Source organism: Chaetodon auriga, chromosome 5 (genome assembly GCF_051107435.1).
Source record: "Chaetodon auriga isolate fChaAug3 chromosome 5, fChaAug3.hap1, whole genome shotgun sequence".
NCBI classification, from domain to species: Eukaryota; Metazoa; Chordata; class Actinopteri; order Chaetodontiformes; family Chaetodontidae; genus Chaetodon; species Chaetodon auriga.
In genome coordinates, this window is record NC_135078.1 from 13398825 (window position 1) to 13426772 (window position 27948).

At 40.7% G+C, this 27948-nt stretch overlaps 4 protein-coding genes across 6 annotated transcripts; 2 read left to right on the plus strand and 2 right to left on the minus strand.

The window, feature by feature from the left end:
• Window positions 1-152: 152 nt before the first annotated feature.
• On the minus strand, window positions 153-7368 carry LOC143320670 (uncharacterized). Its single transcript, XM_076730515.1, has 16 exons — window positions 7326-7368; window positions 5087-6690; window positions 4907-5002; window positions 4429-4687; window positions 3996-4336; window positions 3753-3896; window positions 3554-3668; window positions 3386-3457; window positions 3159-3299; window positions 2875-2988; window positions 2728-2801; window positions 2521-2625; window positions 2012-2127; window positions 1533-1671; window positions 487-607; window positions 153-295 (listed from the first exon to the last, which is right to left on the minus strand). The coding sequence occupies exons 1-16, from the start codon at window positions 7366-7368 to the stop codon at window positions 207-209; spliced, it is 3573 nt and encodes a 1190-aa protein (XP_076586630.1). The 3' UTR covers window positions 153-206.
• Window positions 7369-7815: 447 nt separating this feature from the next.
• poli (polymerase (DNA directed) iota) lies at window positions 7816-13069 on the plus strand. 2 transcript variants are annotated; one of them, XM_076730161.1, is made up of 10 exons: window positions 7816-8035; window positions 8190-8315; window positions 8417-8581; window positions 8838-8984; window positions 9204-9440; window positions 9556-9734; window positions 9911-10002; window positions 10088-10221; window positions 10656-10879; window positions 11533-13069. In XM_076730161.1, the coding sequence occupies exons 1-10, from the start codon at window positions 7942-7944 to the stop codon at window positions 12247-12249; spliced, it is 2115 nt and encodes a 704-aa protein (XP_076586276.1). In that variant the 5' UTR covers window positions 7816-7941; the 3' UTR covers window positions 12250-13069. The 2 variants fall into 2 exon arrangements, with proteins under 2 accessions (XP_076586276.1, XP_076586277.1); XM_076730162.1 differs by lacking the exon at window positions 7816-8035 and having other exon boundaries at window positions 8204-8272.
• Window positions 13070-13207: 138 nt separating this feature from the next.
• On the plus strand, window positions 13208-18479 carry LOC143320479 (ras-related protein Rab-27B-like). Of its 2 annotated transcripts, XM_076730166.1 has the most exons (7): window positions 13208-13282; window positions 13407-13458; window positions 14358-14530; window positions 14670-14755; window positions 15970-16073; window positions 16239-16362; window positions 17568-17889. In XM_076730166.1, exons 3-7 carry the CDS (start codon window positions 14378-14380, stop codon window positions 17755-17757), a joined length of 657 nt encoding a protein of 218 aa, XP_076586281.1. In that variant the 5' UTR covers window positions 13208-13282; window positions 13407-13458; window positions 14358-14377; the 3' UTR covers window positions 17758-17889. The 2 variants fall into 2 exon arrangements, with proteins under 2 accessions (XP_076586281.1, XP_076586279.1); XM_076730164.1 differs by lacking the exon at window positions 13208-13282 and having other exon boundaries at window positions 13329-13458; window positions 17568-18479.
• On the minus strand, window positions 18148-27767 carry LOC143320478 (alpha-N-acetylneuraminate alpha-2,8-sialyltransferase ST8SIA3-like). Its single transcript, XM_076730163.1, has 4 exons — window positions 27228-27767; window positions 25821-25943; window positions 23880-24437; window positions 18148-22655 (listed from the first exon to the last, which is right to left on the minus strand). Exons 1-4 carry the CDS (start codon window positions 27383-27385, stop codon window positions 22373-22375), a joined length of 1122 nt encoding a protein of 373 aa, XP_076586278.1. The 5' UTR covers window positions 27386-27767; the 3' UTR covers window positions 18148-22372.
• Between the last annotated feature and the right edge of the window lie 181 nt (window positions 27768-27948).

Sequence of the window (27948 nt, forward strand, 5' to 3'; positions counted from 1 at the left end):
CCACCAATATTTACACAGACAAGGACACATTGGCTGCAAATTAAAATTTAATATACAGAAAATACTTGAACACAAATCACAAAGTGATGTAATTAAACTAAAAAAATATACAGCCCTCCAATGTCATCAGAACAAAGCCAAAAGGTCTCCACTCAAACAGATGTGAGTCATATTTGCATAACAGCATTTTCTTTATTTTATTTCCATCATTTTTTCAGTTTTCCGTCTTCTTTGACCTTCCATAACATAAGCTCCATGCAGGCAGTGGCGTCTTCTGCAGTGTCATGGCCACAAACTGGGAAAAAATTGATACCATTTAAACAAATGTATGCAATAACAAAGCATGCATTAAATATGACTCAGTTACACTGTTGCAAAGGCATGTACTGGTGATGCTCATACTCAAATCTGTAACCTAATTATGATCCATGTCTTTGTTTGGATTTCCTTTGAGATTTATGGCTGTGGTTATCCATGATGACCCACCACTCTCTTGAATGATCCTCCTGAGGTAGTCAGCAGTGAGGCTGTTGAGGGTAAGCTTGTGAGGGGGTCCCAGACGGTGGGGGAAGACCACTGATGTGTCCACAACCACGCCATGGAGCAACTACAGTGAAGAGGATGAAATCTGAAGTTCTTACTACTGGGACTAGCTTCTTTGATGACGTGAAACTTTGTCAGCAATTATAAAGAAGAAATACAGGCATGGCCAGCATGGCCCTCAAAATGACTTCCTTCATCTTATGAGTAGCATCCTAGTCCCACCTTTTATTCACTTGTAGAATGGCAGCTCAACATAAACCCAGTTGCATAATGGTTTGGACAAAATGTCAATACCTGATGGAAAAAGTCCCTTAAACTCTAAATCCATTGCAAACACTGCTACCAAAGTGGTTCATATAATGCCAGCTGACCATTGTTAACCCCTCATGTCCATTATAGAAAACATGTGACCACACTTCCTTTTGGTCAGTGCAGTTATATGTCTGACATTTCCTCATTTATGAGACTTCCTCCCTTGAGATATTACAAAGTATTGCCATTTTTACATCTTACTCATATGTTGCATTAAAAGTCCAACTTGTGAACCCCTACAATAGCTGAGAAAAGCAGGTCAAACCTCCATGACTCCAGTAACTAAATGTCTCGTTAGTTCAGAGTTTGTTCTATCTCAAAAGGCATTTACATTATTGTTAATACCTGCTCCATTCAGTTATTAATAACCTTCTCACTTATCAGTCATATGGGAAATGGAACTCTTGCTAGATGAATCCAAATAGAAAACACGGCATCAAAAAGAACAGCGAGTTAAAACATCAACTAAGGACAAGACACTCCTGAAAAAAGGTTTTTTGCAAGGAAATTGTGGCGGCCATCTTGAATGTGACTGGCTTTGTTACAAACCTCTTCCTCTATGCAAACAGGCTCACAGCTTGGATTTGAAAATCCCAGCCTGGTTTAAACTCACAGGTTAGTCAGGATTGCAACGAATATATGCTGTGAAAGAATAACACTGGAGAAAGCTAAGTCACCTTCAGGGCACAGAGGTCCATTTCCAGGCTGTGTCCAATCACAATGGTGTCAGCACTAATGAAGCTCAATAAGGTCTCCTGCACCTCACGGAGCGTGGTGTGCGTACCCTTCACATCCTCCTCACTGATGCCTGAAAATCTTGACAAGTGTCACAGGCTGTCAATAGAGCAGTTGGTATATTTATACAGCACTTTATTTTATCACCCTGCATAAGTAATGATCAGCACACTTTATATCAGTCTTATTATCATACAAAACTCCAGTGTCAAACAGCTAGTGGTAAGAACATTTGCTTCAACTGTGTATTTCTATATTTCCTCTCATTGAAGACACGGTGCAGGAGCTTTAATTTTTAGGTTCTTGCCTGTTTTCTTATCAGCTTTGGGTTATTTCCAGAGGGAGATAATAAAGTTGAAGTAGGTGTTTAAACCACATTGGGAAAAACAAACAAAAACAGAAAAGTATCTAACTGCATTACCTGGTGTTATAGTCGATGACCTCATTATCAGGTCTGACAAAGGTGTCATAGATGACTTCCAGACTAGAGTTGACCAGCGTTACTCTGGACAGCTCCAGACCATGAATGGTATAACACTATGAAGACAAACATTAACACAATATGTTGTTTCAGTGAATCGAGGCTCAATATCAAAATCTTTTTAACTTCGTCCAGACCCACTGATTAATCCGTTTTTATATCAGGCACATCACGTTGCTTAGAAAGTAATGAGTTACAATTAATGGTCAGAATTACTTATTTAGTTTGGTGTATTTATATTCAGAAAGCTTAAAAGCTAGATCACTTTAAAAGTAGTCCTTTTAGAACAAATAACAGAAGGATCTGGTGTTGAAGAACTTTTCATTCTGTCAATCATCCAAGCTTTATTGTCCTCTTGCTCAGAATTTATGTGGTCCTATACCACCAGTGTTAGTGATTGATTCTGATGAAACTATAACAAATGATCAACATAAAGAGGATCTGCTCACCATTTCACAATCCAAGGAGAAAACCCCAGGACAGCTCGTATTGGAGACTGTTCTGGGGACAGTTGAGACAAATCCATCCAGGCTGAGGGAATCATGGACATGCAACTTGTGTAGAAAGGAAAATTATCAATTTACCCACAGGCACATTTGTGGAGGTCTCAGGAAATCATTTATTCATGGAACAACAATCTCACTGCCTTTTCCTACCTTAAACACCTGACATCCAGGTGCTCCCATGACTCCCTCACAGCAACTGTAGCGGGTCTCCATTCCACCTGGCACTGAGTAAGCTGTACAGTAAACACTATGACGCATACAGGATGTTTTTAAAGCATAAAACTAAAGTATACTCACCTTTATTCTTAACTCCTTTCCCATAGTGGTAATTACATTCCTCCTGACGGACGTGTTTACCCGTTTGGCTCACAAAGTATGTAGCCCCACATCGACAGCAGATCCTCTTCAGAGCTTTACTCAACGAAACAGAAAAAAAAAAGTACATCGCCAGACTGAAATGTGCCAAGAAAAGAATCCCTGGCTGCAGTCGAGGATTACAAAGCTTAAGTGTGCCCTCTAGTGATACAATAGGAGAATAGCATCAAATAGTCTGACAGTGGGTGTTTGACATTTTCACTTACCTTCTGGGTTGCCTTTCTTATTGTCAGCAAAAAGCACAGCACAGCCAGGTTTCTCTGGGTGCTGGACAGGATAGTTGCTCTCAATCAGCTTTTCCTCAGTCAAAATATAGTCCTTCAAACTCTCATAAAATGCCATATCATCTGTTGGAAATACAAATTTACTCAGACACTGTCAATACATCTGACTGAAATGACAAATGCATTGAAAGGAAACCAATTCACCTCACCATTTCCTTTAAACCTCTTCTGGTTCAGTGGAATGTGGCCTTTGAATTGTTGGGCGTTCACTTCATTTTCATCTGCACCAGAAAAATATAGATGATGACTAAACTAAATTATGTCTTTTAATCAGAATAATTTACACATTATCAGTTTAAGATTTCCAGAGATTAAACCTTTAGCAGCAGCAGCACTCTGGTTCTTCAGCCTCTTCAGTGCATTCACTGCAACACTCTGATATCTGAGTTTGTTCACACTGCGATTATACACGGTCCTCTCTTCAGCAAGGGCCTATCAACAATGACAGGGCTTGAATCAAATCCATTCCTGGACTGTAGTCATCAGTGAGGCTGATATTACGTGGCACAAACTCACCTTATCAAAGGCATCATTAGCGCTGGCTGTTGTTTTGAGGAACTCCTCTGTGAACATGTTGACATAACGCTGTCGGATCTCATGCGGCACTTTGTCTTTGGGGGCCTCACACTGCGGCTTCAACTTACGTTTCGTAGGCACTGGCTAAAAAGAACAAATTCACTATTAATATTTGACTGATGAAACATGTCTAACTCAAGTCTTTCTGAATGACCCCAACAAAGGCTGCATTTCACTTCTCACCTTAACAGCTGCATGAGCAGCAGTGTGAGGAGTAGTGGAAGCAGCAGAGCTTGAATTTGCCAATGCACAGGCAGAAGTCATTGAAGGTTTACGTGCCAGTGCAGGAATGAGCACAGGTGCTGCTGAGCGGCATCTTTGCACAGGGGTACCAGTAGGTGAATAGTATGTTTGATTCACAGCAACAGCTCTCATCTGCACTTGACGGATTGGGGTAAGCACTGAGGTAACTGGGCTGGAACTGCAAGTAACAGGCAGAGGGAAGGCGCCCTCTGGGAGGATCAAGTGCAAGTTGTTACCCACTTTGATCATGGCATTTCCCAAAGGTACGCAGTTCATGTAAGCTGTGGAATAAGTCAACAACACACATGCATTCAGTCAAAGCTACTAAAAAAAACACAAGAAGTTTTAATAGAAAAAGCCAACAAATGCGTACCATTTTGCACAGGAGCAGACTGCAGGTTTTCGGGGGTTTGAGCTACAGGAGAAGGTGCACCCTGTGTCTCTGACCTCCTCTGACAGGTGGAGGAAAGGAAAGCCTGTCCACCTTTGACTGATGCAGCCAGCATGGAGGCTCTCTGCTGTACGTGCTGGATATTGGAGGTGATGGAGGACTGGGAGGCAAATCCTGACACCGCAGGGCTCCGTAGGGGAACCAGCACCTGCGGCTGAGGTCTGCTCTTAGCCATTGGTTGCTGAATGGGAGCACGCAAACCAAAAATGTGCTAAATTATAATTTATGCTTGAAATTCTAATTTGTAATCTTAAAGGAGTAGTGACCCAGAGAAAAACGGCAATTCTGAAATATCCATCTTACATTTCTATCAATGGTAGCAGATAATTTACATCGTTTTTTTTTTTTAATTATATCTTTTAATTTAACATGAAAAACGTCATGTATATGTGGCATGCACCTCGGTATGTTTGGCTTCATGAGCCACCCGCGTCTTTCCTGGGAATGCTTGGGGTTGGATGTTAATCTCCGGCTTCTCCACAGTCACAGCTCCAACCTAAAAATGACAAGGTGAGCAAAAAGATCTTTACACTGTGGGAGAAATTTCATCTTGGATCTTGAGTGTCTACAGCATACTTACAGACACATCAGGCTGCTTATCATTTCCCTTATCCTCCTCGTTTGCCGTCATGAAGATCCTGTAGCACTCCTCCATTGGGTCACTGTCAGAAAGCTCAATTTCTGAATAGTTGAGCTCATCTTCAGAGCTGGAATCAGTAATGATAACCGCGTCATCCACCCTCTCCAAAAGCTGTTCAGTTGAAGCGGATGATGATTCAGCTCTGTTTGTCAAACTTGATGCTAATGAACTATGCAGAGCCAAACCTTGGCTGCTGCCTGAAACTGGTTCTGCTGGCTCCTGGTAGCTTTCAGGTGGAACATGGTTCACAGCAGTTTTTCCCAGCATCTCTACGGGAATTTTGCTTGATGTTGTCTGGCTGTGTGGCAGCATGGACGGTGCACATGTTGCGTAAGACCACTGATTACTAACTCTGTCCTGAGCTGGCAGTTCTGTTTTCTGGGCTTGCTTGGTGTCTTGCCTGCATGGTGAGACTGAGACAGCAACTGGATCTTTATAAAAAAGAGAATTTTTTGGTGGAAAATCATATGGCTGCAGTGGATTCATTTTCTCAATACGATGGGGCAGGTCACACTTAGGCAATTCAACCTGAAAAGTGTTTTCTTCCTTTTCCTCCTCCAGATTGTTCCAGTTTTGATCTTGTTGGTCTTTGGTGGCAGACTGACTTGCAGGTTCAGGACTTTTCTCCGTTACTGTTTCAGTAGCCTGGATGTGAGTAATTTTCTGTCTTTTTCCTCCCAGGTCTTCTAAACATCCAGTCAAGTCAATTACACTCCTATTAATTAGTATATCTTTGCATCCTTCATTCTCATAATGCTCATGATTAAATCGACCTTGATTGCTTTCAGCACAGCAATTACTATAAGCTCTATTTTCTTGTACTGTTGTGACCATGCATGCCTTAGCATTTTTGAAGCACAGTGGTGGAGAATTAAGTAAAACAGTAGCTATTTTGACCTCTTTCGATTCAACTACTTTATCCTGGAAGGATTTGCCAGCACCAGAATCAACGGGTTTCTGAACTCGCCTTCTCTTTTTGTCAGGCGAGGGAGGAATGTCAATAATCAGGACGTCGTCTTCATTAAGGTCATCAAGTGGCTCCGGAAGTGGCAATCTTGAAAGCTGAGCCTGAGATGTGACTGGCTTCTTTTGGTCACAAGGTACAGAGTTTCTCATTCTTTTCAAACCTTGTCCATTTTTCACTTTTTGCTCTTTGCCTGATGAGCTGTAAGACCGCAAGTCAGCAGAAAAGTTGGACAGCGGGTCGTACTCCAAATCAGTCCTTGGTTTTGAGTTGTCAACCACGTACTTCCTTGCTCGGGAGTTTGTCTGTGTAAAGTCTGTGCACAACGACAGTCCGTAAGAACTTGTGTCTACATTTGTACCTGCAGTCTCAGACTTGGAAACAGGAACAGCAGGCCCAGTATTTCTGCTGTCTGCCTGCACAGTCCGGTAGCGTGACAGTCGCCTTTGCTCCTGCTCCACTTCGTGCCTTACAGTTTCAATCTCTTTGTTGATACGCTCCAGCTCCTGAAGGCAGTCATTGTTGGTCTCATCATTCACTGATTCTCCACAGCCAGCATGCGGATAACCGTTCTGAACTCCTGTCCAAAAGGAACATGAAATAGAAAAATAAAACAGGGTGAGACTGGGTTAAATATAAAAAAACCTGTGGGGTATGCTGGTGTGGTGGCCCGCGAGAGCAAACATTTTTGATTTTTAATGTTAAAGGTCTCTCATTTACTTGTTTTAGTGTTCTTTTATGTCTGAAAATTACCTTAATTTTGTGCAAATTGCTCCTTGAGAAATGAAATATTTTGAACAGATTGCACAGCAATAATAAAATCATTTTGAAAAAACATTGATTTTCCTTACCTGCCTTGAGAATACTGGGCCTACAAATGTGCTTAATTTCAATACTACATAGCTTATTTAAAAAATCACAGCGATCAGGACACAGGATGGCTGAATTACTCTCAGACCAAATGTGAGACTAGTCTATTTTAGTTAGCCAGATTTTTACCCTCACTTGAAGGCAAAAACACATGCAAGGTAGTCAAGTGTTAACAGGTGAGTTGCTTCATCCTCAGACAGTTATACAATTATTTAACCCACATCTAATCCACTTCATTTTTAAGTTGTACTTTGTATCTTAAAAGTTCACAGGCAACACTAATGATACAAGCTAACAGCACTGCAGCCGCCTAGCATGAACGCCAAGGTACCTCCAAACACTGACCTGTACAACCTACTATCCATGATTTGTTGGAGGTATCACACATATCCCGCAATTCCGTGACATGTCTGTACAAACAGTGGGGCCTCTCACAACGTTCTGAGAAAGGACAATTTATATCAGCAAAAAAGCCAGACGAGGGAAACATGAGCAAAAACGCCACTTCTCTCGATGGTTTAGCTGCTAGCTACTGTATCTGCTAGCTGTGGGTGCCGCAGGTCAAGCGTCCAACTGAACTTCAAGTGACGCCAGCCTCAAATTTATAGGCTCTGTTCAGGTCGCGAGACGACCGTTAAATAAAAGCTGCTCAAATTTATTCGTAAAAAGTAAGCTCGTTTTCGTCCCTACGTATGTTTATTTTTACGGAGATAACACTAATTTAATCTGCAAAAACTAAAAATATTTCGGGCAATGACAGTTGAATGAATTGGCTGTGGTGCATGGTGTTGCAGTAATCCCTCCACGTCGGCAGATGGCGCTGCGGCACAAACCTGAATTGAGATCTACAGCGACAGAGAAACTTCACCGTTTCTTCACAATTTCCCCACAGCAACCGGAAAGACAACTGTCTAATCTGGGATATTGAAATCTACAAAATACATAAAATTCACCGGTTGAAATGGATAAAAGCGAGGATGAGATGGAAGAGGATGACAGCGAGTGGAAGAACAGTTTCGTGGATTCAGTCCCACTCAGCCCCACTTCAGTTTCTGGTAAAGTACGAAGACAGGAAGACTTAGGCTGCCTGAAACCAGACATTTTCTTTTTGCTTTCAGTTGCTTTTGACGTGCAGAGAGACACTTGGCTCTGTCTATCAGCTATCTATATGCGTCAGATGGTGATTACTGTATCTGTAACCTGTTTCAGGTCCAAGCCTGAAGAAAGCGTCAGGACCAGCACCTGCACACAGAGTCATTGTGCACTTTGACCTGGACTGCTTCTATGCTCAGGTGGAAATGATCAGAAACCCAGCACTGAGAGAAGTCCCTTTAGGTAGACTGATATCATAGATCCTCTATGGCGAATGAAAGAAGTTGACTCTCAGATGTTTTTCCTGAATGTTTTTGTGGTTCAGTAATGCTTCTCATTATCAGGTATTCAGCAGAAATACATCATAGTCACCTGTAACTATGTGGCAAGGGAGCTGGGTGTCACCAAGCTGATGTCTGTTACTCATGCTAAGGAGAAATGTCCTCAGCTGGTGCTGGTGAAAGGAGAAGACCTGACACACTACAGGGAAATGTCCTATAAAGTGACAGGTAGGCAGGATGCTCCACAAACAATGCTGGACTCTACACACAAAATGGTCTGTTTTTTGAAGTAGTTAGAAAAGTAGTCCCTATTTATAGAGTGAAATAAACCCCAAAACACACTCAAAAAACAGATGCTGCCAATGAATCTCTCATCTGTGAGTCCAAAAAGAAAAGATGTTGCAGTGCAACAAGCTCACGCTAACATCATGCATATTTCTGTTCATGTATGTTCTTTCTTTACCTTTTCTTGTCCTCCTTCCAGAGCTGCTGATGTCTTACTGTCCACTGGTAGAGAGGCTTGGATTTGATGAAAACTTCATGGACATCACAAAGATGGTAGAAACAAGACTCGCAGAGACACCAGAATCTAACAGCTTTTCATTCAAAGGACACGTCTACAGCCGTCTCAGTGAGTCACCTTTGTGCCTCTGGTGTGCAGCTGTACATCTACGTATGAACATCTGGCTCATGATAACCGAGAAATTAGTTGTGAAACAAGCCAAGATGCTAAAAATTGTGCAATATTTGCATTGCACTCTCAGTTTCTCACCACATGAAAAGTTTTCTTATGGATCCTGTTGAAGAAGGTTTTCAAACCACAGATTTCTGTTTCTCTTTTCCTGCTCAGGTGCAGATGTTGAAGCTAGTGATCATCCAAGGTTGGCTTTAGGTTCACATATTGCCGCAGAGCTGAGAGAAGCCATCCACAGCAAACTGGGTCTGACTGGCTGTGCTGGCATCGCCACGAACAAGCTACTGGCCAAACTGGTGTCGGGCACCTTCAAACCCAATCAGCAAACCTCCCTGCTGCCGGAGAACATCAGCGATATCATGGATGGCCTGAACGGTCTCCGCAAAGTACCCGGTACAGATGTCCACCTCATGTGCAGCTATTTTTAAATACTGAGCTCTTTGGTGTGTCTTCAGCTTCTATCAAGTATCCCCAACGGTAAATTTGTGGTCCTGTCGTGTATTTTTAGGGGTCGGTCATCAAACTGCTAAGAGACTTCAAGCCCTGGGATTGGTCAGTGTGAAAGACTTACAGCTCTTCCCATTGAATGACTTGGTGAGAGAGTTTGGAGGTCCCAGTGCTCAGCGCTTGAAGAATCTGTCCCTTGGTGTTGATGACTCACCTGTCACCCCTACTGGGGCACCCCAGGTAGGCTAGGAAATCATCAATGTTTTGTAAAGTGTTTTATGAACATATATATACTGTATACTGTATATAAATATGTTGACAATCAGTATAAGCAGGGCTTGACTTGACTAAGAGTTTTTTTTTTGCAAATCAATGAATCTGCCAAATAACAGGAGTCGTGTCCTCTCATGTTTCAGTCTCTTAGTGATGAAGACTCCTTCAAGAAAATGTCATCAACTAAAGAAGTTTTAGAGAAGATTCAGGAGCTCCTGAGCAGTCTTGTGGAGAGGTGTGATACTTTGTCAGCTATTTAAAACCACTGAAGTCACCGAAGCCACTGGATCTAAGTTTGATCTTAACTGTTTGACAATTAGGATGCACAAAGATGGCAGGCAGCCACACACCTTCCGGCTTACCATCCGTAGATACTCGGCGACCAACAAGTGGTTCACTCGGGAGAGTCGGCAGTCTCCGATCCCCAACCACATAGGACAGAAGATCATCTCTGGTAAGCTCACAAAAACTGTAATGTCCCAACTGCGTGAGCTCAGGATGGCGTATGTAGACACTGAATCAGGATTTCCAGGGTGTGGGTGTGTATTTACAGTGTATTTATTTGTGTCCCTATTGAAACGAATAATCAACTATTCCCATTATGAACCCACAATTACTAAATAGCGATCAGCTTTTAAATTTGGCTGGAGGTTGATTTCTCATTCAGGTACAGATCCCCTTTTAATAGCAGGTGTTAATGGGGTGTACCAAATCTAGATAAGACTCTATAATAACTAGTATTGTCGACCTTTGCCTCCTAAACTAAGCCAATTGTCCTTAAACAAGAACTTGAATCTGTCGCTGTTCAATTAAGAGGATCCTCATCATCTCCACATCCTGATGTCCAAAACTGCCGTTAAAGCATTATTTTCTATAATGTCTCTGTAGGCAGCAGTGATGATGCTGTGGTCCAGCTGGTCCCATTGGCCATGAAGCTCTTCCACAAGTTGGTGGACAGCAACACTGCCTTTCACCTCACCCTCATTAACGTTTGCTTCAGTAACCTGCAGACCAGGGGAGCTGCCACCAGCGGAAAAGGCTCCATAACGTCTTTCTTCGCACAGCACAGCACGTCTCCCAGAAACACACAGATCTTCTCAACGCAGAGCCAGGTAGCACAGGAAAGTTTAAAGAAGCATTGAATTCAGTTTCCTCAAAAAAGTCTTAGTTTTATTCCCAAATGTTTTGTCTTAATGCTTGTTATGAAAGGTTTTTGTCTCTGATTTTGGACTGTTGGGAAATGTTATACGCTTTTACACTAAAAGTCGGATTGTTGTTGGACTGGAACTATAACACAGCTATGATCCCATAAATCATAAAAAAAGAAAAAAAAATCAAGTTGGATTTCTTCTTTCTGATTATATTTTTTTTTCCCAAAACTTCAAAAAACATAGAATCTAAATATTTGTGCTCACAAGTGTCACCACCATTAGAAAATAAATAGGGGGCTCCACATGCTATACACATGGAGACCTCGAGAACCTTGTTTTCACCTCCTGGCTGCTGTCTCCTCCTCAGTTCAGTCGACTTGCCTTTCAAACCCACTGTCTGGTTGTGGGGTTCAGAGGGTTAAAAGGTCTTAAAGAGTCTTAAATTTACCTTGGTGAACTCAGCACAGATCCTGCTCCATCCTTATTATGCTGAAAAGATCTTATTTTATTCTTTGACACTGCTGGTATATGAAGAATTTCCCCTTCTCAGAAAAAGTGCGTCAGTACTGAGAATATCCTGGAATAATTTGCTCTCCTCTTTAATTCCCCAATAGGATGATCCCTCACAGAAGACAGTAACCACAAAAAGCCCATGTTGCTCTGAGGCAGCATTACATGGCTTTAAAAGAGAACAGAGGCCTGTTGTTGCTGTAGAAGACCCTCCGCTTCAGACAGTATCCTGCAACACAGTGCGGTCAGACTTTGATGAAACAGATGACACTGTGACAAATCGACTGCCCCCAAATGTTGACCCAGAAGTGTTCAGGCTTCTCCCTGAGGAAATCCAGAAGGAGCTGTTATCCCCTGCCTACACAAACGCTGTCCCCTGCACTTCCAGCTCAGTCACAGCCGTTGATGTCCCCCACATAACAGAAAACAAGCCTCCACAGTCATTCGCAGACTCACAAAATATTGAAGATATAAAAGAGGTTCCAGATAAATTGGATTCATTGGACAGGCTGGTCGCCGTGAATGGCCAGAGTCCTGCGGGCACAAGTGCATTTTCAGGAGAAAATGTCATAAGAGAAGGGAGACTGTCATTCCCCCAGTCTTCTGACTGTGAGTTCCCGGGAAATGTGGACCCTAAGGTGTTTTCTGAGCTTCCGCCGGATGTTCAGAAGGAGCTGATGACTGAATGGAAGCAACAGAAGGCGGTCCTGAAGACCGCCTCATCCAGGAAACCAGGGAGAAGCTTGATGCCCAAAGACAGAAAAGCTGCAGGAAAAGGCAGTCAGGCAAACAATTTGTTGAAGTATTTTAAACCCAGTTAGAGGGGGTTAAAGTTATTTTGCTGTGTTATTTCTCTTAAAGAAAACCTTTCATTTCTTGTTGATGAGTTGTTCTGATGTGGTATACACAGGAAGTAAACAACACAGAAGAAACACTTCACAGTATTCTGCAATAGCCCAATCAGATGTCAGTTAATGGAAAGCTTTCTAACCATCATGACACCTGTGGACCTCCATACACAGATGTATATGTCAGCTTCAATAGAAGTTTAACAGAGGCAAAGTAACATTAGATGTACAACATAGGGGAAAGTTCGCAAAAACCAATGCCAAAAATAAGAAAACTACATTGGAAAAGAGGACAAGTGGTTACAATTAGAGCCACACCAGCACTGACTGACAATTAATCAATCAATCAGTGATTGAGTTGATGATTGAATGATTGAGACTTACTATGTAAGTTGACCCTTTTTTTTTTCTTTTTTCTTTTTTTTTTTTGAGAAACTGCCTCTGAAGTCAAGAATTAATTTGGCTTTGATCAACACCTCTGACAACCCCAACAAAAACAACAGAGAAAACTTGAGCTTGACCAAGTCTGTATTCATTTCAGGTTGTTAGGCAAGTTGTTTCTGTTTTTTTGTCCACCCCTGTTTGTCAGCATTGATATGCACATTAGTTGGCTTTTAGGAAATAATCAAGTTCATCCTGATTTCAAAACATCTACAAACTGTTTGCTTTTGTTGTGCTTTGATTGCTATGTGTGAAATCTCCCTTTACCTGAAGTGACCTCTTTATGTTTCCCTTTGCAAACATGGATCAAAGAAAAGTTCAAATAAACTGAAAAAATATTAAGAGAAGCCTGAATGAAATCTGTAGTTTCTTTGTCTTCATACTGTTTTTTACATTGTTTAGGGAAACAGGATTACTTCGCTGAGCCGCGGGAAGTGGGGCCCGTTCTTTGGTTGGACGATTTCCACTGAAATCCACAGAGGCACACATTATTCGTCGACAGGGGCCACAGTCCAGCTTTCAAAGAACCTTTTTTCCCCTCATGAGAAATACCAGAAAACACAAGGTCTGTAAGCACAGCCCCACTTGGCTCTTTCTGGCGTGAAACTCCTCCCTGGATCACATGTAAGAAGGGGGAAAGACTCAGGATGTGCCATCGCATCATGATAGTGATTCTTTTTTCCAATCAGGACGAGTTGAGCAAACTCTGAATGGACGTTGGCACTTCCTGCAGATAGACTGGTAAGGTGCTTTACTTCTTTGCTTTTTTAAGGGAGGTCTGAAACTGTCTGTGGGTATTTTAGGAAATTACCAAAATGCTGCTTGATAATGTTTTCTTCAAGGAAATGTGTTTAATCAGGTATGACTTCTGTAGGTTGGAGGGTTAATTACTCAACTTCTCCTCACTCTGCTGATCGTAAAGAACCCAATACCATTAATTAATGCACATGGAAACTGACTCCAGACTTCATGATAGTATCCCATGTCCCATCACTGCTGTGGTGTATGACCATTGATATATCCTGAATGCACTCACACACCCCAAACCTTTGCCAGCAAGTAGGATTTTTAGAATATATTCAAGATAATAAATTGTATTATATAGGATTGTTTGTGTCCTTAGGGGCTCTCAACCATGTCTTACGTAACCAAATCTGATTTTCCATGCTGACTTTATTGGCCTGCCTAGCCCAAGCTGCAAGTGTAGCCAAAGCATCTCAGTGACTGCAGTGGCGTCATGCAGTGTTGAGCTGTCTGCTTACACCCCTTCAAGTCAATAAAAGGACTTCTGTCTGCCAAACAGACTGTGTTTTTTTGCTCAGCAAAACCTGAGAAAACTCTGGCGAAGCATTTGACTGCTCATGTGGAAGCCAGCTCCAGTCATGTGCTAGTCCCTCTCTGATCAGTGCCTAATGAGCGGGGAGCTATGACGTCCCACTAAGCCTCTGTGATAGTCCTGCACCCTCAGACTGAAAACTGCAGCTTAGGTGGAACTATTTCACTTTTATTTCCAAGTTTACTCACCCTAGAAGTATTTATTTAGCCTAACCCACCTGAAAGCTTTGTCTAAACTCCTATGTTTTTGTACATGATACATCAAACCAGCATTGCATTGTACTGTGAGTTTAACTTTGTGGCAGGTGGAGCACTCAGCTGCACAATGGCTGACTGGGATTATGACTATCTGATCAAGCTACTGGCCCTGGGGGACTCGGGGGTGGGAAAGACCACCTTTCTCCACAGGTACACTGACAACAAGTTCAACCGCAAGTTCACAACCACAGTGGGGATTGACTTCAGGGAAAAGAGAGTGGTGAGTGATGCCTGTGTTTAAGCATGCTCTGGTGGGCACATCCAAGGCCGAAAAGGTTTTCTCAGCTGTGCGATTCTTCACTGAAAATATTTGTAACTCAGAGGTTGGGTGGATTATCAGGCTTTGTGGTTTGGTTCAGATGTACACAGGGACAGCTGCCGATGGGACGTCTGAGAAGAACTTCAAAGTCCATCTTCAGCTTTGGGACACAGCAGGACAAGAGAGGTAAATCTGACCTCATGTTCACGATAGATTTTACACTTAGACATGTTCATTTAAAGTGGAGGAGTCGAGCGTTGTTGCCTTTTAAAACTCTTCGTGGTAGTCTAAAAACAGCAGCATATGCTGTTACTCCTCACCACTAACAAATGCAAACCTGGGGACACAGAATAAAAATAAATTAAGAATAAATAGAAGCACGCAAACAGGATAAATGAAAGTCACAAATAACTCATCCAAAAAGTTGAACAGGTGACATGATTAAGATAAACTAGAAATCAGATGGTTGCACAACAGAGTTGTATTATGTAAATCAAACAGACTGTCAGTGTGTAAAAAGAAAAAAAAAAAAGTGTCTTAACACAGGAATTTAAAGCAGAAACTGTGTCAGCAAATCGAGTACTAGCTCGAACCTGGACTCTAGAACAGCTGGCAGGCCTAACCCAGCACAGCTCAGAGGCCTTTTCAGACAGTAAGGAGTTCACTGGTGTGCTCTGGTGCTCCGTCATGCACAATAAATGAGCTGATGTATTGAGCAGGAATGGTATATTTTTCCACAAACAAAAACTGCCATCAGTTTAATTTAAAAAATGCAATAAACACAGAGGAAGAGTACACTCGTGCTAGCAGCTCTGTGAGGCTGGACTTCAGCTCTCAGCAGTGCTTTGAGCACAACTCAGTTTAGCATGTTAGCATGCTGGCATGCTAATAAGCACTGAACAAATTAAAATGTCAACCAACTGATGGTGCCAGAGGTTCACCAAAGTATTTAAACTGCAAAAACAAGAAAAAAAATTAATTAAACAGGGAAATGTGCTTACAATAAGCAAGCAAATTAAAAAAAAAGATCAAACAATATATGTAGTCTCAAAGAACCCACAGTTATCTTTAAAGTAGTGAAAACCAGACTAAAAACAAGTATGTTTGTCTGAATCCAAAGTCTGGCTTCGACAAAGCAGTTTTGTCCCAGTCAGTGTTGATCAAACAGCTTTATAACTGTGGAAGATCTAGTTTCAAGCATTAAGTTAGTCCAGTAATAAAATCTCAGTAAGAAGTTTTCATATCACATTAAAATAATCATGAAACAAGTGAAATGCTCTAACATAAAAGCTGGTAAGAAGATACATCTTGTCAGACAAAAAAAGAGCATATTTTGCCTTGATTTAAGATATTTCATCTTACTTTATACTGTCCAACAAAAGTTGTTCATCTGCTCTCAGGTTCCGCAGCCTCACCACAGCTTTCTTCAGAGACGCCATGGGCTTCCTGCTGATGTTCGACTTGACCAATCAGCAAAGTTTCCTCAACGTCAGGAATTGGATGAGTATGTGTCATGTCAGCAGCCTGCAATCAATACTCTCTGAGATCAGTGTTTTCTCTCTTGTTGCCGCTATGATGGAGATGCTAAGCTGCCTTTCTGAACAGTCTTTGCTCATGCATGTCTGTTTGTGTCATATGACTTTAAATGACTTCCTCTTCATTGGTTCAGGTCAGCTACAGGCCAACGCTTACTGTGATAGTCCAGACATTGTGTTGGTGGGCACCAAGGCAGACCTTCGAGATGTGAGGGATGTTCACGCCAGACAGGCCAGGGATCTGGCCGACAGATACGGGTGATGCATTAAATATACGCTATTGTTTGTTATGTACATCACATGTTAAAGGCAGCGTGTGAGACAGTGTGAAGTGTAAATGTAATGGAGATGAATATCACGTCTACCTTGAACAAGAATATGGTTGAGTTTGCTCGATAATTTATTTTGGATTTTTTAAAATTTCCAAAATGAGTGGGGTATTGTCATGCTTTTAGCATCTAATAATTAAAAAATGCTGTAGCGAAAGAACAAGAAATGTTGACAGATATGACACATGCAGGTATATGTATTTCAGTATATGTATTTTCTGAGTTCTGATTTCTGAGTTCACGAGGTGCACTTGAATGCATTATAAAGTCACTGTCCATCCCAGATTTTTGCTGATTTTGCTCAAGTTAAACTAAATATCATTGTTTTTTACTATTTGGCACATTTTCGAGAGGCCAAAGGATTAATCAATTAATCAAGAAAGTAGGTGATAGATTCACTGATAATGAATCATCAGTTGCAAGTGTTTTAGGATCACATATCGTGCCTTTAACTGCATGCGTGGTTTGATCAATTTGAATTTGTAGCTGCCACTTTTATTCAGTTTGTGTTTGTCCCATGTTGTCATGATTTTTGAGACTTTTATCCCCATGACATGTAAAATAGTTTGTCTTAGACATTTTCAGCAGTGTTTGTAACTTAAACAGTATTACATTAACATGATCCTCGATTTAATGAAGTGTTCACAGTATTTTGTCCACTCACTGCAGATGACCAAGCACCAAATACAGTTGGTTTTCTTAGATGCTGCTTCTCTTCCTTTCATGAGTACACCACAGGATGGTGCAGCTGAGCTGTTTTTGACCTTGCTCCATCAGTCTTCCTCTTTAAATCTTGAAAATCTGATAAAGCACAGATTTCCAACCTGTGGGTCAGGACCCCCCTAAGGGGTCACAAGATAAATGTTAGGGGGCCATGAGTTTAAAAGAAGAAGTCAAATACTGAATAATTGCTGCCCTTCAGCCTTTGAAATAAAAAAGGAAACAATAAAAATCACTTTGTGTTTGAACTACTCAGGGCTGATAGACAAAGGCAAGCTGTGACAAAGGTTGCAAGTACACTTTAGTCTTAGCTGTTACTCAACACAAACACATGTACACAATGTTGTCACTAAATGTCAGCATATGTTTGATCCTAACCGTTTCATAGAAAAGTTCTCTCTTCATTCTCATCAGCATCCCCTACTTCGAGACAAGTGCAGTGACAGGTGTTGAAGTGAACAAGGCTGTGACCACCCTGCTGGAACTGGTGATGAAGAGGATGGAGCAGAGCACTCATGGGGGCCGTAGCTCTGAACCCAATGGCAGCCCCATTGTCAGCCATGAAGTGGAGGAGGCCCCTGTGAGGAGGAGATGTGCCTGCTGAAGTTGTCTCTTTTCACATTTGGTCCAGTTAATCCTGCATTTTTAAAATGTTACTGCTTCCTGGAGCTGAGGGTGTCTGCTAGGTGAGGCGGAAGATCGTCGTAAAATCAACAAAAATATGATCCACGCCTGAGAGCACTTAAACTTTTGAAATCTGTCCCAGTTCACTTAAAGCAATATTGTTTTAACAGTATGAATTCCTATCTTGACATTTTGCAGATGCTAATGTTATTTATTCACCTGTGCCTTGTTTGGTGAGAAAGAGGAGGAAGAAGAGGAGAACAAAACTTGTACATAGGAAGTTCTGAACGTAGACGCTGTCGTAAAAACTGGGATGTTTTACTAAAGACACCAAGTTGTTGTGATTCAGAAAAAAAAACAACTTAATCAAATGGGTCATACCAGAGAAAAATACTGTTTTTATTTGACACATGTAGGCATTGATGGAAGGAATATGCAGGCACATAACGTATATTTATCATGGAAATCAAAAAACATTTAAGACATGGTTACAATTTGTTAGAACAACCAAGATAGCAAAGTCCCTTATATGATTGATGACTTTTATAAGACATGTACATAAGCAGCCAAGCTTTTTTATGCATTATGGAATAAAGTTGCCATGCAGATCGAACACAAGTACAAGAATGTTAAAGGGTTGTTGGAACGAATCCTGTATAGCACTGCATTGGGAATAAAGACATTTTATGTTTAGGTTATGTATGTCACTGTCTTGTCATTTAAATGTAATGCACAAAAAGCTATACTGTTATTCTGACTGGAATTACAATCTTCACAGACTTTGTTAGCATCAGTATCATTTACACACATTCTACACATTGACTAGGAGAAATCTTCTGGAGGAGAAAAATGTCCAGCATTCATGTCACGCCAATGGATTTTTCAAACAAATCGATCTATAGGAGGACATTCATGGAGTCACAAAAAAATTCCACCACATTACTTTGGCTGAAGCCATAAAAGCAAAAAAAAAAAAATGCAAATAATTTTTGTGGCACAAAAAGTGATATTCAACATCAAATTCAACATCGAAAAAGGGATATTCCACTTCAATAATACTACAATAATACTTGTTGTTAGTTGTTATACAGCTTCCAAAATCCCAATCTGCATCAAGCTAAAGTAACATTTCTCCCCTGAATACATGGTCTTTGGTGTACCTACAACACATTCCTAATGAAGGGACTACATAAGTTATTCTTAAATGTACACATCTATGACATCAATTAAACGACCTAAAATTCAGCTATTCAAATTTTTTCTTCAGATATGTGTTTTCATGGTTGTTGTGGTGAATGCACTGTGATTTTGGAGACGAGACATACATGTTAACTATCTGAAATGTTCATCTTGTCCAAGGAGACAGACAAAAACGCTTTGTGTCGCACAGGATGGCAAGCAAATGCCTACCATGCCAAATCTGAATTAGCACAGAGGGACACACTATATCTGGTAAGTGTGAATGACTGCCTGGCTTTGTGTATTAAACCCAAGCGTAAACCAGAATTTTGCAAGAAAGAGCACGTTAGAGTCATGAGATGGTCATGTGGCCAGCTTTCACAGTTTGGGCCCAGTTGTCCTGAACATCCACCAGTCTGCTTCAGCCTGGCATGATAGGGTGGACAATTTTTGAGAACCCAAGATTATCTACATATACAAAAAATAAAGCTTGTTCATTTTTAAGTTGATCTGTAGAGGTTTGGTCCCATGTGGAATATAGCAGTAGGGTTCTTTTTTAACCTTCAAACATCTCGCATACAAAGACACTGCTGATATTCTTAAGGAATATACCATCAGGAATACAAACAATAGCAAAGAACAAAATTTTACCCTCAAAACAATCTTCAAAAAGGTTGTATAAAACTAGGCTAAAAGATTTGTTAGTGCCTCACATGCAATGCCATTTATGAATGGACCATGCTCTTTATACAAGATGCAGTTAGCCATAACATTCATTTCTCTGTTTTATGTCACAAATATTGGAATTGATATAGTTATATGATGAGTAAATAATTTCCCCCCCAGTAAACAAAATCTCTATAATAAAGAGTGTATTCTCTTCTTGAGTAATTTGTAATTGAAATAGTGGTAAACCTCAAGATTGGTTGTCGGTACATATTAAATAGGTGAAGAAACTGTGTCCAAAATATTGTATTTCCCAATGTTTTAGCCACGCTATGGCTATGATTTAGGTCACAAGATGGTCATTGATCCCCTCTGGTCAAACTGACATCTATTACCCCATTATTGGTAAGAATTCCAAAAAATTATCTCTCTATTTTTCTTTATCATTTTGTTTTCTGGAGTCATTTGCAGCTGTTTGTAAGTTCAAACTTAACTTGTGATTGCGAAGTGGAGATTTACACATCACTAGTTAAACAAAGAAGTTTCACCAAACAAAAATATTGTTAAAAAATGTTAAATATTTACACCTGCTAAACTTCCAGGTGTAACTCTTGCGCAGCTAGCTGGACCAACGACGAAGCTAATGCTAGCGTCCTAATCTATGACCTGTTTAGATTTCAGTGCACAACAGATTCAGTTGACACATCTGACCTGTGTAATAATGTAAACTTGGGAAAATTGCACTTGTCGAAAATAATACACCTGAAATTACAAAATGTTTTGCTTTTAACGTTTGGATAAATTACCAAATAACAGTTACAGGTTATCAGATATAGCCAATCATGCTAAACTGTGTGAACACTATCTTAACCCAGACACATATTTCTATGTGTATGCTTATAATACAAAGTCATACCTTAATTTACAAAGGATATGTTTACCTACCAAAGAATTTGACCTTTGGAAGTTAGATTGTAAGGGAATACTTTGACAATATGGGAAATAAGATAACATTATGTGCTTTCTTGAGAGAGTGAGTTGAGATCTTTACCACTCTCATTTTTGTACGTTCAGTATGAAGCTGGAGCCAGCTAGCTTAGGTTAGCATAAAGACAGGAAACTGAGGAAACAGCTAGCCTGGCTCTGTCCAAAGATAACAAAATTCAACTACCAGAGCCTGTAAAGCTCACTAATGGTTGTTTTATACGTACAAAAAACCTTGTGTGAAAATGACAATTTGTGGTTTTGGAGGGCTACTACGTCTTGGCCAGGAGCAGCAGTGACTTCCTGAGGTCATGTTGTCACCGTGAGGTTGCAACCTGATTTTGTAACTTGCTAGTTTGAAATTAGCTAGCAGTTAATTCGAACTTACACACTAACTTAGTTATAGATTTAATAATAGCTGGTGAAGACTTAGCTCCATTTTGTGACTCTTATCTATTCACATTATATTTGAGTCACAGAACTAAGAACTGGATTTTCTCAAATATAAACACTGCGATCTTTGACAAACCCACGAAGTGGTTTGACGAATTTTACTGCTGTTCTGAAGGTATTTCCCAATCCCTCAAAGACTCCCAAGAAATGTTTATACTGAATTTGTACAATGTAAGGGAAACTTAAAGAATTTTACTATCATTTATATTATTCTGTAATATTAATAATTAAAAAAAAATAAACATTTATCTCTCGTGTTGCAAAAGAGCAAGGAAATACGCAACTGACAGGTTGTAAATCCTTTTCAAGTAACTGACGTGAAAAACCTTCAGAAGAGCGGTAAGTTCTAATCAACAACATTTTGAGTTTTTATAAGATTGGTGTTATATTTTCTTGAAAATGGAAGCCCTGTGACTCAAATGTAGCCTCTAGCGTGGTTATAGACTTCGACTTATAGACTCAAAACCTAATGTAGGCCAATACCATTTTCCAAAAATTCAGTACTGTAATGACAACACTCAATCTCCTGTCCATGAATTTATGGCTTATTGTTGGAATGTTGATTATTATTCCAAAAAATTTGAAGAATCTCAACAAAATTTGAAGTGGACAGTCACTGTCTACAGAGAATAAAAGACATACAAGTATGTATATATGTATATATATACAGAGTAGAGCACAGTCTTGTAAACAAATACCATCTTCCAGAGCAGTGCAGATTGTCTGACACCTTGTGGGGGAAAAAAGGCCTGAAAACAGGAACGGCACCTCTCTTGAGGCATTGAATCTGGTTTAAAAAAAACACTGATCTAACTCCTTCCCTGAGATTAGGCAGTGATTTCAGTGTACAGAACCAGTGTACTGTTGTAAAAGGCGATTAATCAATCAATACTGTGTTAAACAGAACTGGAAGATTTAACTGTTTGTGTTTCCACAGCTGAATCCCCTGTGGACTCCAGTTAAACAGGTGTTTGTTCTGTTCGAGCTGTTTAGCCACGGCCAGCAGCCATGCAAAGGACAGTAATGGGAGCAACTGAGCAGCATAAAAGTCCTAACTTTACTACCAAAGACAACAATATACCAAATGAGCAACAGCGCTGTGCTAAGTTTGTGATTTACATCCCAAGTGAGCCTGACATCTTTATGTGAAATTACAGCATCATGTGAGTGTGTGTTTGGAGAATGAGGGGTTAAAAAATTGCCTGAACACTCATCATGCATTGTGGGTTACAACAGAAGTTTGAGCTGAGCCGATGTATCTGGGTCACGGTCTCTGGAGTCACCTCTTAAACCAACCAACACTCATTGCATGTCTAATTGCAGTGCGTCAGGCTGAGTTTAATCACGCCTTCCCTGTGCAGCTTGTAGAGCAGTTTGAACTCGCTGGGCAGCTGGTGGGTCTCCTGCCACTTGGTGGTGAATTTGGTCCCTTTCTTGTCGTAGTAGTGGTAAGGCAGGTCCTTGCCCGTATTGGGGTCCCAGCCGAAGGGCCAGAACCCGTAGAGATGGATCTCATCGCACATGGCGGAGGCCAACGTGTACATGAGGATTCCAGTGCTGAGACGTTTGGGGGAGAGGTTTTTAGTCTTCCAGTACCTGTGAGGGAAAAGACACAGCAGTCATCCAAAATTAAATCCAAACACCTCGGATTTTTCTGAGGGCAAGATACCACGAGTAATCCTTCATCACCCCAGCCCAATAATAATCCCTCTTCCCTTATGATTGTATTATCTCTATCTGGTCTATTTAATGTTCCGTATCAGTTAATGCATGTGATTATGGTATTATCATTTCAACATTGTTACACTTAGAGTCTCTCATAGTCAGGATTTTAGAAATACTGAGGTCATGACTCATCCCAAAAACTCCCTGCTTAGTTACTTGGATTTTTCATATTTTATGTATTCACTTAAAGATCCCCTCCAGACAGATTTAAGATAGGATATAAAATACCCATATTTGAATAATAATTTGTCTCTGATATGGCTTTTCCATAAAAAAAATACCTTGTTAAAATCTTTAAAATGACATACATCATTCTGCACAGTGAAGGTCAAACATTCAACTGTAGGGACAAGAAGAAAAATGCGTTTTTGAGTGGAGGGGGACTTTAAAGCTGCTATAATCACTATTTTTTTTTATTAACAATTAATCAATTGACTAGGTGTATGTTCGCTGTACTGACAAACCCAGATATGATCATCCAACTCTGCTGTTCCCCTCAGTTCTTGAAATCATTTTAGCATCTTTCAGCTTGTTGCTTTAGTATTCTGGCCCACAATGGGTGAAGACCAAACAAGGAGATAAAGGGAGGGTGAATATTGAATTCAAATCATGAGGTGGATAGAAACACGACTACAAGGGACTCTGTATCTGCTGGATGAGTGTAAATAGGCAACCGCTCCCTAACATATGTCGTAACCTGAAAGGTAACAATGTGTCAGTGTTGTGTTTACAGCTTATCTCCAAAGTAGTCAAATCAAAGCAAATATAAGTGCTGTTTATGTTAGCTGTTAGCTTTATTTTCCAAAAAGAAGGTCTAAATGCTGTTTCAGAGCCCTCTGCAAACTGCAAGAATAAAACTCTGTGTATTGTACCATAACAGTTTTTTTAGTGCAGACCAATGGGTCTATAATACTGAGTACCAAACAGCTAAAGTTAAAGTTACCGTAGCAAATGCATGCATTGATTTTTTAGATGCATTTAATCAGGTATTCTCTAATTTAAATCAGGAAACCTGTCTGACTTTAAACTATGTTATTTAGGCAAAACTTTATGCATTGAGCAGTTTGATAGTTTCAGTCAGTCAGTCACTCTTACTTGTTGACATCGTGCATGATGTTTCCTGGCCAGGCCAGTTCAACCTTCAGTTGGCCCTTGTGTTCCACAAAGAAGTCCACCAGGGTCCTGGTTACTGTGGCTGACGTATGAAGGAAGAAGGCAGGGATCCACAGGATGGCTCCCTCCAGCTTCTTCAGGTTAAGGAAGAAATTATTCCTGTCTTGAATGGTCAGCAGGTTATTGTAGTACCTCTCCAGGATGCTGGGGTTAAAGGTGGTCAGGTTGGTCTTCTTGCCCACGTCCTTGGAGTAGACCTCTGTGGGGGCGAAGTTGCAGCGGAAGACAAAGTCGGCCTGGTCGATTTCTGGTCCGCAGTGACTGCCCGTCAGGATGCCGCTGTTGCCCACCACAGAGCATATGCTGTAATGCTTGTTGTGGATAGGAGAAGTGTCTGGGAGCAGGGATTTGAAGTTGTTGCTGATGGAGAAGACATACTTGTGGCTGGAGTAGTCAAAGTGCATCAGCTGGCCGACACGCACACTGTTCTTTGTGAGGGAGAAGTTGTTAGGAATGTCGATGTAGTTGAAGATATCTTTCCTGAAAAAAGAATAATATTTAACACTGTTACAGGCTATTGGAGATGTACATTTATAATTATAGGCCCATTTTTATGTTTGGTGGTGTGAGGTCTTTTTTTTCTGAAGATAATTAACCATCTAACATGTCAGATGTTTGCAGCAGCATCCAACCATCACACACTAACAAGATGCTATTTATCATCTGGCCACAGCCTCAATAAATAAGGTTGTGGTGCAACCACAAGGTCATAGCTATCACTTCCTCCACAGTTTTTTACTGACAGAGTTGAAACAATAAGTAGATTATGTCTTTAGTCTATCCACAGAAATATAATCAGTAACTCCTTTGAAGATGTGCTGCTTTCTGTGTTTTGTATTGTTGCAGATGAAATACTTTGGGGTTTCTAACTGTTGGTCAGAAAAAACAAGCAATTATTATTAGTTATTTTAGTTTATTTAGAATAATTTGAAGGTTTGGACTGCTGGTTGGACAAAATAGACAATGTCAAAGTGCTCTCTGGCTAGTTGTCACAGCATTTCTCACTATTTTCTGAGACAAAATCTAAGATCAGTCGAGGGGAGCATGCTTGTGCAGCAACTGACAGGAAGTGTAGCGTATGAGTCCACGTTTGTATGCGTGTTTTTTCATAATCTACGCCCTGAATACAGCGATCTCTTACCATACTGTGTTACTATGTCTTAGATGAAGGCAGGACACCAGTGACTGCTGTTGTTGGACTTCTGTATTCTGCATTCAGGGCACCTCTGCTCCCTCTCACTGTACTGTGTGTCTGTGTTCTTTCATGTATTCTACTATGCCTTGCTGTAAAACCTGTTGCCCTCCAGGGACAAAATAGCATTAAAAGTTGAAGTTGAATCTATTAATGGAGAAAATAATCAGCAGATTAATCCATATTGATAATTAAAAATGATCTCCACCTCCACCAATTACGGTACAGCAGAAGAATCCTGCTTTTACATTAATGCATAAATAATATTGATCTAATGATATAACAGTCACAGGGGACATTTTTCCCCATTGAGTACTTTTCCTTTGATTAATTTGAGTACATTATCATGATTACACTTAGATACATTGTCAATGCAGGACTTTTACTTGAAACAGAGTATTTTTACAGTATCGTATTAGTTCTTTTACTCAGTAAGATATCTAGATACTTCCTCCGCCAATGCTGAAACACTTTAACATATTAAAAACCCATCTTAATTACAATAATAGTGTCAAAGTATCCAAAAAGGAACCACATGAGCTCCTTGTTCCCCCTAATCTGGCTCTCACAGAGCAAACCCTGCCTACTGTTTATCCTGCATGATGGAGGATACTCACAGGTACAAAACCTTCACAAAAAGGAGAAAATAGTTGTGAATTAAAGTCTCTTACCTCTGCTGATAAAAAGCCGTCTTGTTGAACTTCCATTTGGATGGTTTTCCTTGGAGCTCCTCATTCAGGGCATTAGTTAAGGGGATGAAAGAGGGGTCCAGGAAATTCATGGCAAACTGAGACCTGTGAACAACAATCATAACAAATGGACACTTCAGCATGTGCAAACAAACTGATGGTTTAATCTCTTTTTTGGTTGGTCTTGTCTCCGCCAGGATTATTGGCTGAAGGCAGTTTTCTAAGTCTTATCTTAGCCCATAATAATACATATATGTGTATGTCTCCTTTATAAATATTTCATGTATATGTTGATAATTGTGGTCATAAAAATAAAACTTTGATTACATCATGTATCAAAGTATTTGTTGATTATATTATGATTAATCTGCATCTGAAAAGAATGTTGAAATTGCCAAGTAAATGCAGTAAATGTAAAAGTACAAAATGTACCTTTGAATTGTACTTGAGTACAATTAAGAAGAAAAAACACTCAAGTACAGGTATCTCAAGTACTTGAGCAAATGTACTACATTATTTTCCACTACTGTCTTCTGAGCCACAAAAACTGGACGTGATGTTGATGAACAGTCAAATCTGTAATATAGTGTCAGAAAACTATACACCGGCATGAACCTTATAACACTATAAATTATATATTATAGTTCAAATACACACTTTTTTAACTTGTACTTATCATCATCATCATCATCATCATCATCAATCAAATGTAAATCCAGTACACTGTATGGTATACATAGACATGTTTACATGCATGTAATGTGCAAATCATGTATATAAAGTAACCTGTGACAATAATCATTCCATCTTTATTCCGGCTCTCTTTGCTCTCTTTGTATTCTTGCTTACAATTTATGGAAACACTCTGACTTGGATATTGTATGCTGTTATGTTGTCTTTATATATATGTCTATAGACTATAAATGTATATTTCACCTACTTGTATGTAAATCATTCTTACATTATTATTTTTACCTCTCTTCTTCAGCTTGGTTGTCCTTGTTTTTAGCTGTATGTCTATTTCTAACTCTATTTCTGGCGGAACAGTGTGTGACACTGAGAGCAACGGAAAAACCGGACTGAGACTGTCTGTGTGTACACACAGACAGCTTTTCTGGTCTTTTCTGGTACGTGTACCAATACTCGGCCAGAAAAGCTGATTCTGACTCTGTGCGCCACGCCATGCATCGCCCATGATAACAACATCAGCACCTTGGACAGCTCACTGTTTGATCGACGGGAGGGATGTGGCCCAAATTGAACGCAAAGTGATGCGATAAGCTTGTGCATCACATCCAGGTTGAGTCGTGCACGCTAGGCCTGGCTCCTCTGTTTATATTTACATCAACCCCGGTTTACCTACAATCCCTGAAGAAAAATAATACTCACCGAAATCCGGCATGGAACATAATTCTCGGGCCTCCCATGTAATATTTTGAGGAGGTGAAGAGGCTGTCTTTTCTCAGGGACACATAGCTGATGAGCGACAGTATGAGCACGGCGACGCACAGAATAACCAAACCCAGAGCCTTGGCGATGCGGACCATCTTGGGAGCGTTTTCATTCCCTGAATGTAGCTGCAGCGAGGCGTTGGCCTACGTTGTCACCGCCGGGACTGCACACTGCTGCTGCCCGTCTGCAAGATACAGACAAACTGGCGCTCATCGGCTCATATAATCGTATAAAATGGACGGCTGGTGGTGGTCGGCTGCATGGTGAAGACGCCACGGCTCGGTCCGCTCTCATTCCTCTGCCTGCCCAGCCCTCCTGACTGCTGCTGCTGCTGCTGCTGCTTCACAGTCCGCCGCCGGTTCAATCAAAGAGATGGAGTAGAAATGCGTGTCAACACATCCAGCCAGCTAAAAGACAAGCCCCGTCCACCAGCAGCAGCAGCATCACCACCACCTCCACCCCCCCTCACACACACACACACACACACACACACACACACACACACACACACACACACACACACAGCTTCTCTGCAGCTCTCAGCATAAAGGAGAGCTTGTCCCACAATTGATTGAATGAGATAGAAAGTGAGGGATCAGAGGACTACAGTCAAATCCCCTAACATGCGCCCCCTGATCTTTAATCTGAGTATTACTAA